Source organism: Bufo bufo, chromosome 1 (genome assembly GCF_905171765.1).
Source record: "Bufo bufo chromosome 1, aBufBuf1.1, whole genome shotgun sequence".
Classification (NCBI taxonomy): domain Eukaryota; kingdom Metazoa; phylum Chordata; class Amphibia; order Anura; family Bufonidae; genus Bufo; species Bufo bufo.
Genome location: NC_053389.1, coordinates 790346530 through 790358798, shown reverse-complemented (window position 1 = coordinate 790358798; position 12269 = coordinate 790346530). Strand labels below are relative to the sequence as shown.

The following is a 12269-nucleotide window of genomic DNA, read 5'->3' as shown; positions in this document are numbered from 1 at the left end:
TAGTTCCTTATTCCTGTGTGACTGGTGTTTGTATGATTACATCTGCCATGCAGACTAACTGAAAATAATACAGCTCCTATATACAAGAATATATCTACTATAATACTGTTCCTATGTACAAGAGTATAACTACTATAATACTGCTCCTATATACAAGAATATAACTGCTATAATACTGCCTCCTATGTACAAGAATATAACTACTATAATACTGCTCCTATATACAAGAATATAACTGCTATAATACTGCCTCCTATGTACAAGAATATAACTACTATAATACTGCTCCTATGTACAAGAATATAACTACTATAATACTGCCTCCTATGTACAAGAATATAACTACTATAATAATGCTCCTATATACAAGAATATAACTATTATAATACTGCCTCCTATGTACAAGAATATATCTACTATAATACTGCCTCCTATGTACAAGAATATAACTACTATAATACTGCTCCTATGTACAAGAATATAACTGCTATAATACTGCCTCCTATGTACAAGAATATAACTACCGTACTATAATACTTCTCCTATGTACAATAATATAACTACTATAATGCTGCTCCTATGTACAAGAATATAACACCTATAATACTGCTCCTATGTACAAGAATATACCTGCTATAATACTGCCTCCTATGTACAAGAATATAACTGCTATAATACTGCTCCTATGTACAAGAATATAACTGCTATAATACTGCCTCCTATGTACAAGAATATAACTGCTATAATACTGCCTCCTATGTACAAGAATATAACTACTATAATACTGCTCCTATGTACAAGAATATAACTACTATAATACTGCTCCTATGTTCAAGAGTATAACTACTATAATACTGCCTCCTATGTACAAGAATATAACTACTATAATACTGCTCCTATGTGCAAGAATATAACTACTATAATACTGCACCTATGTACAAGAATATAACTACTATAATACTGCTCCCTATGGACAAGGGATGGTATTTGTCTTAAAAATGTCAACTGCATTACACAGTAATGAATATTAAGTAAAAAAAACATCTACATGTTTCATTTCTTTTTTTCCAGGTAAATCTGTCCCAAATTCTTTATCTACCATGAAAGAACCTGATGCACCATATTCTGTGGAGACTCCGTATGGATACCGACTGGATCTGGACTTCTTGAAATACGTTGATGATATAGAAAAAGGGCACACCATTAAGCGAGTGCCAGTCAGCCGCAGACCTCGCTTTGGATCATTACCCCGGGGCCCCGGATATACTGGATCATGGTGGACATCTACTGAATCCCTCTGCTCCAATGCCAGCAATGACAGGTAATCTACTGTATACACATAGATCAAACTTGAGCCTAATTTCAGGATGATTAGGATCTGATTTGGGATCTTGTTTTACAGTCGACATTCGTCTTATTCCTACTGTGGTAGAGGCTTTTACCCGGCATATGAAGTTAGGAGTGGATCTCAAACTTCAAGCAGCTTCAATCCAAGGGTTGAGAGGACATTGATGGATGCTAGTAAGAAGCTGGAAGCTGGACAGTCTCGTCCAGTAAGTCTTGGATGCAGATCCACCAGCTCCATGTCGACCCCATCTCTCTCTTGTCTTCCCTCCTCTTCCTCCTGTCAGCAGCTGTCTTCTTTCACTCCTCTAAGTTCTGGGATGTCCACTCCAGTGTCTCCAACTCCAGTCCACCTTCAACATGTACGGGAGCAAATGGCAGTGGCATTGAAGAGATTACGTCAACTGGAGGAGCAGGTTAAGATGATTCCTGTACTTCAAGTAAAAATTTCGGTGCTCCAGGAGGAAAAACGTCAGCTCAGTGTCCAACTCAAGAGCCAGAAATATCTAGGACATCCAGGAGGAAGCACTAAAGGCAAGACCAAAGGAGAACTCTACATCGAAATTCCAGAAGAAGAGTCAAAGGATGGAAGACATAAGATTGGAAGTGGAGAGGAGGCAAAACTAAGTGATGAAACTGAAGGAGAAAGGAAAGAGTCGGAAGGTCAAAAGGAACAATCAGAAACAGAGGCCAAGAAGGAATGTTTGGCTTCCAATGGGAGACCTGTTAAGAAATTCTGCAGTGTAGGCGTTTGGGTGAGAGAAGTGGACCTCATGCCTCATGGTCCACCTAGACAGCTAGAGGCAGACAAACAAAAGCTTCTGGTTCAAGCGTTATCGGCTAAAGTGGCGGTATTGGAACGACAGCTTAGCCGAGCACTGACCGAGGTTCAAAACGCCAACCGCAAACTAGAGGAAGCCGAACGTGCGTCGAGAGGTGAAGACACATTAAAGAGAGATAAGAAAGAAGATGTGAGAGCTGATGCAGTAAAAGTGGCAAGGGTGGAGCGAGGAAGTGAGGTCGTTTCCAGCACTGAGGTTGGACTTGGAGTTCAGCTACAAAGGTCACGAGATCTGGAAGGTAGGGGAGTAGGATTACTTAAAACTAGAGAAGATGAGGAGAGAGTCTACAAGAGCCGAGAGGTGATGGAGAAACCACTTTTTACTTCAACTGGACCTCCCGTCCATGTCCATTTGGTCAAGAAGATCAGCATCACTGGGCAAAACATTGGGGAGAAGAAAGGTGAGTGGTGGACTTGTGATGGACTAGTGGTAGTGACCTCTCTAAGAGGACCAAAACGGTGCATAGTGATTACATATTAAGACATAGGCCTCACTGTGATATGTATACACCGTAAGTCCAGCATTTCCTGCTATTGTTTCTTTGTGTCTTCAGGGCTTGACTCCGACAATCAAAGAGAAGAGCCATCTACTAGTCTTTTTGTCAACCAAAACTTTCAGGGAGCTGAAACGACTGCGGGTGGCTCAATGTCAGGGAATGAAGATGGCGCAGGTAACATGGCCATGAATTATCTACTATAGTAACTAATTGTTAAATCTCAAACTCTATGTAAAGTAAACTATGGAGATCACTAAAGTCAAACCTGCCAATCTTTCAACACCACTTTGGTTAGCAGATCTAAGGCTACACCCAGGTTCTCATCACAGCCCACCCAAAGTCCGGATAGACCTGGCTGCTAGGGGCCCAGGTTATGTCTGTGGAGTAGGGCGACAGGAAAGCGGTGCAAGCTCACAGCAGACCTTACCCAGTGACCCAATGGGAAAATAGAAGAGTAGCCAGCTCGCAGGGTTAAACTCTGGAGAGTTAGTAGAAGACAAATTAAAAAACAAGGGGGTTAAATCAGGAGCCAAGCCAAAGCAGGTAGAGAAATAATATCTAATCAAGAATAGGTAAATTGCACAAAGCACTGTAGGGAAAAATGGAGCAAGGAACCTACAAAATCACAGGCACAGGGCCTAATTTAGGTCCCCCGCCTAGCCCTCTGATTGGATGGCATGCTGAGCCAGAGTCCTGATTTGCTTGGGGTCCTGTCTCTCTGACAGGCTGACCAGCCAGGGCCTGGCTGATTGGCATGGCAGCCTCTCAGAAACAGCCGTACAGCTGGTGCAAGTGTGGGTCCGATCTCCCCCAACACCACTGCACAGACCGAAGCACCAGCTGCTGGACAGAGAGACAGACACTGCCAAATGTTCGGCAAGTAAGTGCGTGTCATTCTCCATGAATACCCCAAAATTTTGTATGTAGCAGATTCCATACATTTAACAAGCTGACACTCGCTTGTGCTATATGCCACCAGGGCATAGGTACTTGACACATACAATAGCTGCATATTGTTCATTTAAAGTGATTGTCCACATCTTAACCCCATGTGGTTTTCACATTTAACATTAATTTCTTAATATCTCTTTATAGCATTAGGAGGAGCTTGCGATGAACAGTTCCAAAATACTCTACATGGAGCGACATGCTAAAATTCAGTCTGCCTGTAGCCACCACTAGAGGGAGCTCACTGCCTATTGCTATTATTTTGTGATATTTATTAACAGTATGTAGTAAGTTCTTAGGCTTCCTCTATTGGTGGCTATAGGTATCCCAAGCTTTATTATTTTATTCTATTCCGGTGATTTAGAAATCTGCATAAAGAAAACTAATCTACCACTATACTGATACATGAAGAATTTAATCATGGTGTTCAAGGTGGAAATTCACTTTAAGACATGTAGAATCACACTACTGAAATCAGAAGTAGTCAACAGCAATTCTTTTTTTTTGTACTCCACCCAAGATTACACCTGTCATGGCTTGTCATTAAAGGGGAAGTCTAACCACAAAAATATTATCTTTTAGGCTCAGTTCAGACCTGAGCGTTTTACAGCGCGTTCCTACGCGCTGTAAAACGCTCAACAAGGAGAAACCAATGCTTCCCTATGGGAATGGTTCTCACCTGGGCGTTTTACAGCGCGTACGATCGCGCTGCAAAACGCCCGACGCTCAAACAAGTACAGGAGCGTTTTTTTGGGCGCTTGTCGCGCGTTACCGTACATAGACTTTCGGGAACGCGCGACACTGTGTGTACGCTTGTCTCTGTATGCGCGATTGTAAACGCCCGTACAATCGCACATACAGAGCGCTCCTTTCAGAACGCTCAGGTCTGAACTGAGCCTTAAAGGTCACAGATAAATGTAAGTAGATCCAAGATGACTAGTAACCAGTACTTGGAATTTCTGCTTAGGACCGCACTCACACCTTGTTCCATCATTTTTAGGAGTTGTTATCTTGAATAGGATATTTTGGAAATGGCCAAACACAAGTCTGTAGCATGCTGCGGCAAATTTTTGTGTCCTACCTTTTAGGTCTCATGCACACAACCATATGTACTTTGAGGTCCGCAAAATAAGGATACCGTCCATGTGGCTGTGGGGGCACGGCTTAGCACTGGGTGTTAAGTCGCTATGTGATAATGTGGCTCCCAGTATTAATAATGCCCTCATTAGTGCGACCTAGTGAATCATTAGTGCCCGCCAGAATTGATAATGCCCCCCAATAGTGCCCCCAGTAATAGTAATGCCTCCATTAGTGCCCCCCCAGAATTATTAAAGCACCATTAGTGCCCCTCAGTAATATTAATTGCCCTATTAGTGCTCCCCAGAATTAATAGTGCTCCTATTAGTGCCCCCAGTAATAGTAATGCCCCTATTAATGCCCCTCAGTAACATTAATGCACCAATTAGTGCTCACCAGAATTAATAATGCCCGATTAGTGCCCCCAGTAATATGAATGCCTCCATTAGTGCCCCCAGAATTAATAGTGCCCCCATTAGAGCCTCCCAGTAATATTAATGCCCCTATTAGTGCCTCCAGTAATAGTAATGCCTCCATTAGTGCCCCCCAGAATTACTAATGCCCCCATTAGTGCCCCCAGAATTACTAATGCCCCCATTAGTGCCCCCAGAATTACTAATTCCCCCAGAATTACTAATGCCCCCATTAGTGCCCCCAATAATAGTAATGCTTCCATTAGTTCCCCCCAGAATTGATAATGCCCCCCATTAGTGCCACCAGTAATAGTAATGCCTCCATTAGTGCCCCCCAGAATAAATAATGCCCCCATTAGTGGCCCTCGGTAATATTAATGGCCCTATTAGTGCTCCCCAGAATTAATAGTGCTCCTATTAGTGCTCCCAGTAATATGAATGCCTCCATTAGTGCCCTCCAGAATTTATAGTGCTCCTATTAGTGCCCCCAGTAATAGTAATGCCCCCATTAGTGGCCTCCAATTATATTAATGCCCCAATTAGTGCCCCCCAGAATTAATAGTGGCCCCATAAGAGCATCCAAGTAATATTAATGCCCCCATTAGTGCCCCAGTATTAGTAATGCCTCCATTAGTGCCCCCAGAATTACTAATGCCCCCATTAGTGTCCCCAATAATAGTAATGCTTCCAGTAGTGCCCCCCAGAATTGATGATGCCCCCATTAGTGCCACCAGCAATAGTAATGCCGCCATTAGTGCCCCCCAGAATAAATAATGCCCCCATTAGTGGCCCTCAGTAATATTAATGGCCCTATTAGTGCTCCCCAGAATTAATAGTGCTGCTATTAGTGCCCCCAGTAATAGTAATGCCCCCATTAGTGCCCCCCAGTAACATTAATACCCCAATTAGTGCCCACCAGAATTAATAATGCCCCCATTAGTGCCCCCAGTAATATGAATGCCTCCATTAGTGCCCTCCAGAATTAATAGTGCTCCTATTAGTGCCCCCAGCAATAGTAATGCACCCATTAGTGGCCTCCAATAATATTAATGCCCCAATTAGTGCCCCCCAGAATTAATAGTGCCCCCATTAGAGCCTCCCAGCAATATTAATACCCCCATTATTGCCCCCGGTAATAGTAATGCCTCCATTAGTGCCCCCAGTAATAGTAATGCCTCTATTAGTGCCCCCAGTAATAGTAATGCCTTTATTAGTGCCCCCCAAGAATTACTAATGCCCCCATTAGTGTCCCCCAAAATTAATAATGCTCCTTCTCTGTTTGTGAGGGGAAAAAAAACCTCACCTCATACATTTGATGGCGCCGCTGTGAACACTCGCTGCTGACTGGAAGCTCAGGACAGGACCTGCAAGACGTCATCACGGAGGCGAGAGTTAAAGGCTGTAGTAATGAGTGCTCCACAATGAAAGCGCTCATTAGTAACAGTCCTTTAGAAAAATACCGGCAATTATTATTGCCTGCAGAAAAAAAATGACCAGCGCCGGCAGGGGCACTAAATTACCGGCTTGACCAGTGAGTTACCGGCCGGGTGGCAACCCTACTTCCTCCATGTAGAATACCAAGGCCTCCTCCTCTCCCAGCATTCCTCTACTTCTAAATATGAGTAGGAAGTTGGCTGTCTCCTCCTCACATTTGTATGAGGGGTGGGAGGCTTCTGTATTTTCTTATTCTTTTCTATATTTTTTCTATGTATAATGTTTGTAAAAATGCTACTTAAAATGATCTGACTAAAAAAGAAAATATGAGCAGGAAGTAACATTCCTATGTGATGCTGCCACCTGCTGGCCTTATTCATCATTGGTATGGGCAGGTGGTCACACACGGCCAAACCACGTCCATCCGTTTCAGACAATGACCACATGATTTTCCAAAATCGTGCGCCTGTTGGCTTCCACCCGTGGGTAGGCATGGCCACATGAAACCTGCCATGCCATCTGGCCATACCCACTGGTACTCAGCAAGAGATGGAGATGGAGGTAGCACCTGCAGGCCACCAGTTGTCCACGTGTCTAAATATCTTCCTTCTGTGCTGAGATCTGATGGCATGAAGGTACAGGCCCAAAGCCTGAGGCTGCACTACTGAGAGATCAGTAGGACCTTCTGATGTAGTGTTGACATGAAGACCCTGAGTGGACTGAAACCATCAATGACATCAATGTCCTCCACATAAAACCTCACATGGAGCCTGGGAGGCTGTAGATATTGATGTTGATATGGAATCCATATTTCATTAGAAGTAATTGACTACGAAATCTCAATATTTGGTCGACTCCTTGTTAACTTATGACAGACATGTTGGGGCTCCTCTATAATCATATGTTTTATGGTGTTTCTTCAGACTTTTCGGGGAAAGGAATCGCTCAGGATGAACAGGAAATGAAATCTACATATTCTGGAATTAATGGAGAGTAAGTGACAGAAGTGTAAGGGTACGGCCTGACGGTGTGGCTGGACGTGTACGACCAAGCAATGCCCATCTGTGGCAACCAACAGTTGTGCAATTCTACCACGAAACTGTGCGAACACTGGTTGTTGTGGGTGGGCGTGGCATTGCTATAGGAGGCCAGCGGCACCATTAGGCTGCACCCTAACTAGAATTTATGGGACCCCTTAATAAACTCAGGAAGTCAACCATTCGCTATTTGGAAATTATTCAAGGCCAAAGCTACACAACTGCAGCTCATGTTCAGTCCATGCTGCTGGTATATTCCATTCCACGATTTACTGCTCCCCTATCTATCCAGACACCACTCCTCCTGCCACTGTTGCTACATTCGGCATCCTTTCATTTTTATTCATATTTAAATAGGTTAAACATTTTGTGTTAAATAATTTCTTAATAAAGTTTGATAGTGGTTGGCCCTCCAAATCTCTGCATAGTTTCCTGCAGTCACCACTAGAGGGAGCATGGTAGCTTACTGCTTACACAGTATGTAGTAAGCATCAGCACTCCCTCTAGTGGCAGCAGCAGGTATCTAGCATGGTGTTTTTTAATTATGTCTATGCAGGGAATTTGGAGCTCTGTATCAGAAAAATATAATCAGCAGAACATAATGTTGTGTTCACCAAATTAGGGTCCATTCACACGTCCGTGTGTGTTTTGCGGATCCACAAAACACGGACATCGGCGATGTGCGTTCCGCATTTTGCGGACAGCACATCCCCGGCACTTAATAGAAAATGCTTAATCTTGTCCGCAATTGCGGACAAGAATAGGACATGTTCTATTTTTTTCGGGAACGGAATTGCGGACCCGGAAGTGCGGGTCCGCAATTCCGGATCCGGGCAGCACATCGTGCTGCCCCATAGAAATGAATGGGCCCGCAATTCGCAAAATGCGGAACAAAATTGCGGATGTGTGAATGGACCCTTAGCCTGAAAACAACATGGTGATAAAAGATGAACTCTCAGTGTTCAGCTGTAATAGTGGTCACGTCTCTTGTAGAATGGACATGGCGTCATCAGAAGATTCTGGAACTATGGAGAATCCGTCTGACAGTGAAAGCACAGAAAGTGAATATCATGAGGCCAGTGAGGGGCTGACATCACCCCAGACTGACATACAACTACCACTCGCAACCAGTGACCAGCCGAAAGATACTGAGAAGCACAAAACCCCAGAGACCCCGGCAACCAGCTCATCCCCCACTAGTCCTGTGCCCAGGTAACACTAGTGCTTAGTATATAGCTGGTGTCCATGTATGGAAGTATATACCTGTGGTCCATGTACGGGAGTATATACCTGTGGTCCATGTATGGCAGTATATGACTGTGGTCCATGTACGGGAGTATAAACCTGGGGTCCATGTACGGGAGTATATACCTATGGTCCATGTATGGCAGTATATACCTGTGGTCCATGTACGGCAGTATATACCTGTAGTCCATGTATGGGAGTATATACCTGTGGTCTATGTACAGGAGTATATACCTGGGGTTTATGTACGGGGGTATATACCTGGGGTCCATGTACGGGAGTATATACCTGTGGTCCGTGTACAGGAGTATATACCTGGGGTTCATGTATGGGAGTATATACCTGGGGTCCATGTACGTGAGTATAAACCTGGAGTCCATGTATAAGAGTATACACCGGGGTCCATGTATGGGAGTATATACCTGGGATTCATGTAGTGCAGCACAAAATACCGCCCAAGCAGAACCAAACACCACTTCTGAACATAAAATACTGTCATATCAGCAACCTGTGGACTGAGATGCTCCTAGCCTTAATTAATGCTGAGAGCATCAGATTGTTATGTATCTGTCCACCGGCCGTTAGGAGTGCTCAGGCTGCCCCATGGACATCGACCCACCAGGAAATTTCGTTGTAGGGTCTATGGCCAGTCAGCCCCAGACGGGAGTATATACCTGTAGTCCATCTATGGCAGTATACACCTGATGTCTATGTATGCCAGTATATACAGTACAGACCAAAAGTTTGGACACACCTTCTCATTCAAAGAGTTTTCTTTATTTTCATGACTATGAAAATTGTAGATTCACACGGAAGGCATCAAAACTATGAATTAACACATGTGGAATTATATACATAACAAACAAGTGTTAAAACAACTGAACATATGTCATATTCTAGGTTCTTCAAAGTAGCCACCTTTTGCTTTGATTACTGCTTTGCACACTCTTGGCATTCTCTTGATGAGCTTCAAGAGGTAGTCCCCTGAAATGGTTTTCACTTCACAGGTGTGCCCTGTCAGGTTTAATAAGTGGGATTTCTTGCCTTATAAATGGGGTTGGGACCATCAGTTGCGTTGAGGAGAAGTCAGGTGGATACACATCTGATAGTCCTACTGAATAGACTGTTAGAATTTGTATTATGGCAAGAAAAAAGCAGCTAAGTAAAGAAAAACGAGTGGCCATCATTACTTTAAGAAATGAAGGTCAGTCAGTCAGCCGAAAAATTGGGAAAACTTTGAAAGTAAGGGCTATTTGACCATGAAGGAGAATGATGGGGTGCTGCGCCAGATGACCTGGCCTCCACAGTCACCGGACCTGAACCCAATCGAGATGGTTTGGGGTGAGCTGGACCGCAGAGTGAAGGCAAAAGGGCCAACAAGTGCTAAGCATCTCTGGGAACTCCTTCAAGACTGTTGGAAGACCATTTCAGGGGACTACCTCTTGAAGCTCATCAAGAGAATGCCAAGAGTGTGCAAAGCAGTAATCAAAGCAAAAGGGGGCTACTTTGAAGAACCTAGAATATGACATATTTTCAGTTGTTTCACACTTGTTTGTTATGTATATAATTCCACATGTGTTAATTCCTAGTTTTGATGCCTAGTCATGAAAATAAAGAAGACTCTTTGAATGAGAAGGTGTGTCCAAACTTTTGGTCTGTACTGTACCTGTAGTCCATGTATGGCAGTATACAACTGGGGTCTATGTATGGCATTATACACCTAGAGTCTATGTATGCCAGTATACACCTGTAGTCGATGTACGGGAGTATACACATGGAGTCTATGCAACAGGAGTATACAGCTGGGGTCTATGTATGGCAGTATACACCTGGAGTGTATGTATGGCAGTATACACCTGGGGTCTGTGTATGGCAGTATACACCTGGGGTCTGTGTATGGCAGTTTACACCTGGGGTCTGTGTATGGAAGTATACACCTGGGGTCTGTGTATGGCAGTATACACCTGGGGTCTATGTATGGCAGTATACACCTGGGGTCTGTGTATGGCAGTATACACCTGGGGTCTGTGTATGGCAGTATACACCTGGGGTCTGTGTATGGCCGTATACACCTGGGGTCTGTGTATGGCAGTATACACCTGGGGTCTGTGTATGGCAGTATACACCTGGGGTCTGTGTATGGCGTATACACCTAGGGTCTGTGTATGTAAGTATACACCTGGGGTCTGTGTATGGCAGTATATACCTGGGGTCTATGTTTGGCAGTATACACCTGGGGTCTGTGTATGGCAGTATATACCTGGGGTCTGTGTATGGCAGTATACACCTGGGGGTATATGTATGGCAGTATACACCTGGGGTCTGTGTATGGCAGTATACACCTGGGGTCTGTGTATGGCAGTATATACCTCAGTCTCCATTTTGTCTTGATACAGGGTGGAGCTCAGTAACGCTCTGATCTCGGGCTGCGTAGCTCTACAGAAATCGCTCGATGACCCTACTGCCCTTCCAGATGCTGAGAAGGTAAGAGCGAGGCACAGACACATGAGAGCAGGGTCACCTGGTGCGGTCCATGCTGGGACTTGTAGTTAACACCAGCTGGTGGTCACCCCCTGATCACAGACATAGATTTCTAAGATCTAAGGACTGTCACCTCACGTGGTGCCACGTGGCTCTCTCTGACCTCTAGATGTAACACACTGCATGGACACGTATGTCACATGTTAACGTCGCTTCTGTGTGTCATGTCTTCAGGCAGCAGCACACGAAGCTGTTGTGAAGGAATGGATGAGAATCTTCAGACAGAAGGAGGTGGAGCCAGCCATCATCCGCCATCATTTAAATGTCTTCCGTGCTATGTCACCGCGTCTCCTGGAAGTCATCGTCAACATGGCCGATTCTAAAGGGAACACCGCAGTCCACTATGCTGTGTCCCAGTCTAACTTTACTGTGGTCAGGCAGCTCCTTGATACTGGTAAGAGCCCATATATACTGCTTAAAGGGTGGTAACGTGAGCGACTATTTAGGCTGATATAGCTAAGCACTAACTATACGCTTCATATTGCACTCAGTTGCAATAATATCTAATGGGTATGTTCAGTGAAATGTATGTTTTTACACTTCAACTTTTTATTCACACGCACTACCCACTCTCTGCCAGCAGATGGCACTGTTGTACACGTAAGAACGGATACAATGCTATGATTCCCTGATCTGTCAGCTGCAGAGGTTGCAGTAATGTCACTTGGGTGAGGGGTCCTCCAAACAGGGGCGGATGGGACATAGACCTTACAGGGAAATTTCCAAGGGGGCCGGGCAGTGGAGGTTTTTGGGGATGTATTTTGGGATGGACTGTGGTATTTGGCTCTGTTGGCGTGGTATAGTGTGCCACCATATGATATTGCTGGCCCTGCCTTCCATCAATTTAGACCCAACTAAAAAACAGGGCCACTTTTAGTATTTTATCCAGGGT

General features: G+C 44.3%; 1 protein-coding gene across 1 annotated transcript in view; it reads left to right on the top strand.

Moving 5' to 3' along the window:
- The window catches only part of KANK2 (KN motif and ankyrin repeat domains 2), a 66219-nt gene that overhangs the window by 42222 nt on the left and 11728 nt on the right, over positions 1 to 12269 (top strand). Inside the window, exons 4-10 of the mRNA XM_040414972.1 lie at positions 1072 to 1321; positions 1403 to 2586; positions 2740 to 2856; positions 7478 to 7547; positions 8585 to 8803; positions 11233 to 11320; positions 11552 to 11771. Of these exons, the coding sequence (XP_040270906.1) occupies positions 1072 to 1321; positions 1403 to 2586; positions 2740 to 2856; positions 7478 to 7547; positions 8585 to 8803; positions 11233 to 11320; positions 11552 to 11771 (2148 nt within the window). The remainder of the gene's footprint in view (positions 1 to 1071; positions 1322 to 1402; positions 2587 to 2739; positions 2857 to 7477; positions 7548 to 8584; positions 8804 to 11232; positions 11321 to 11551; positions 11772 to 12269) is intronic.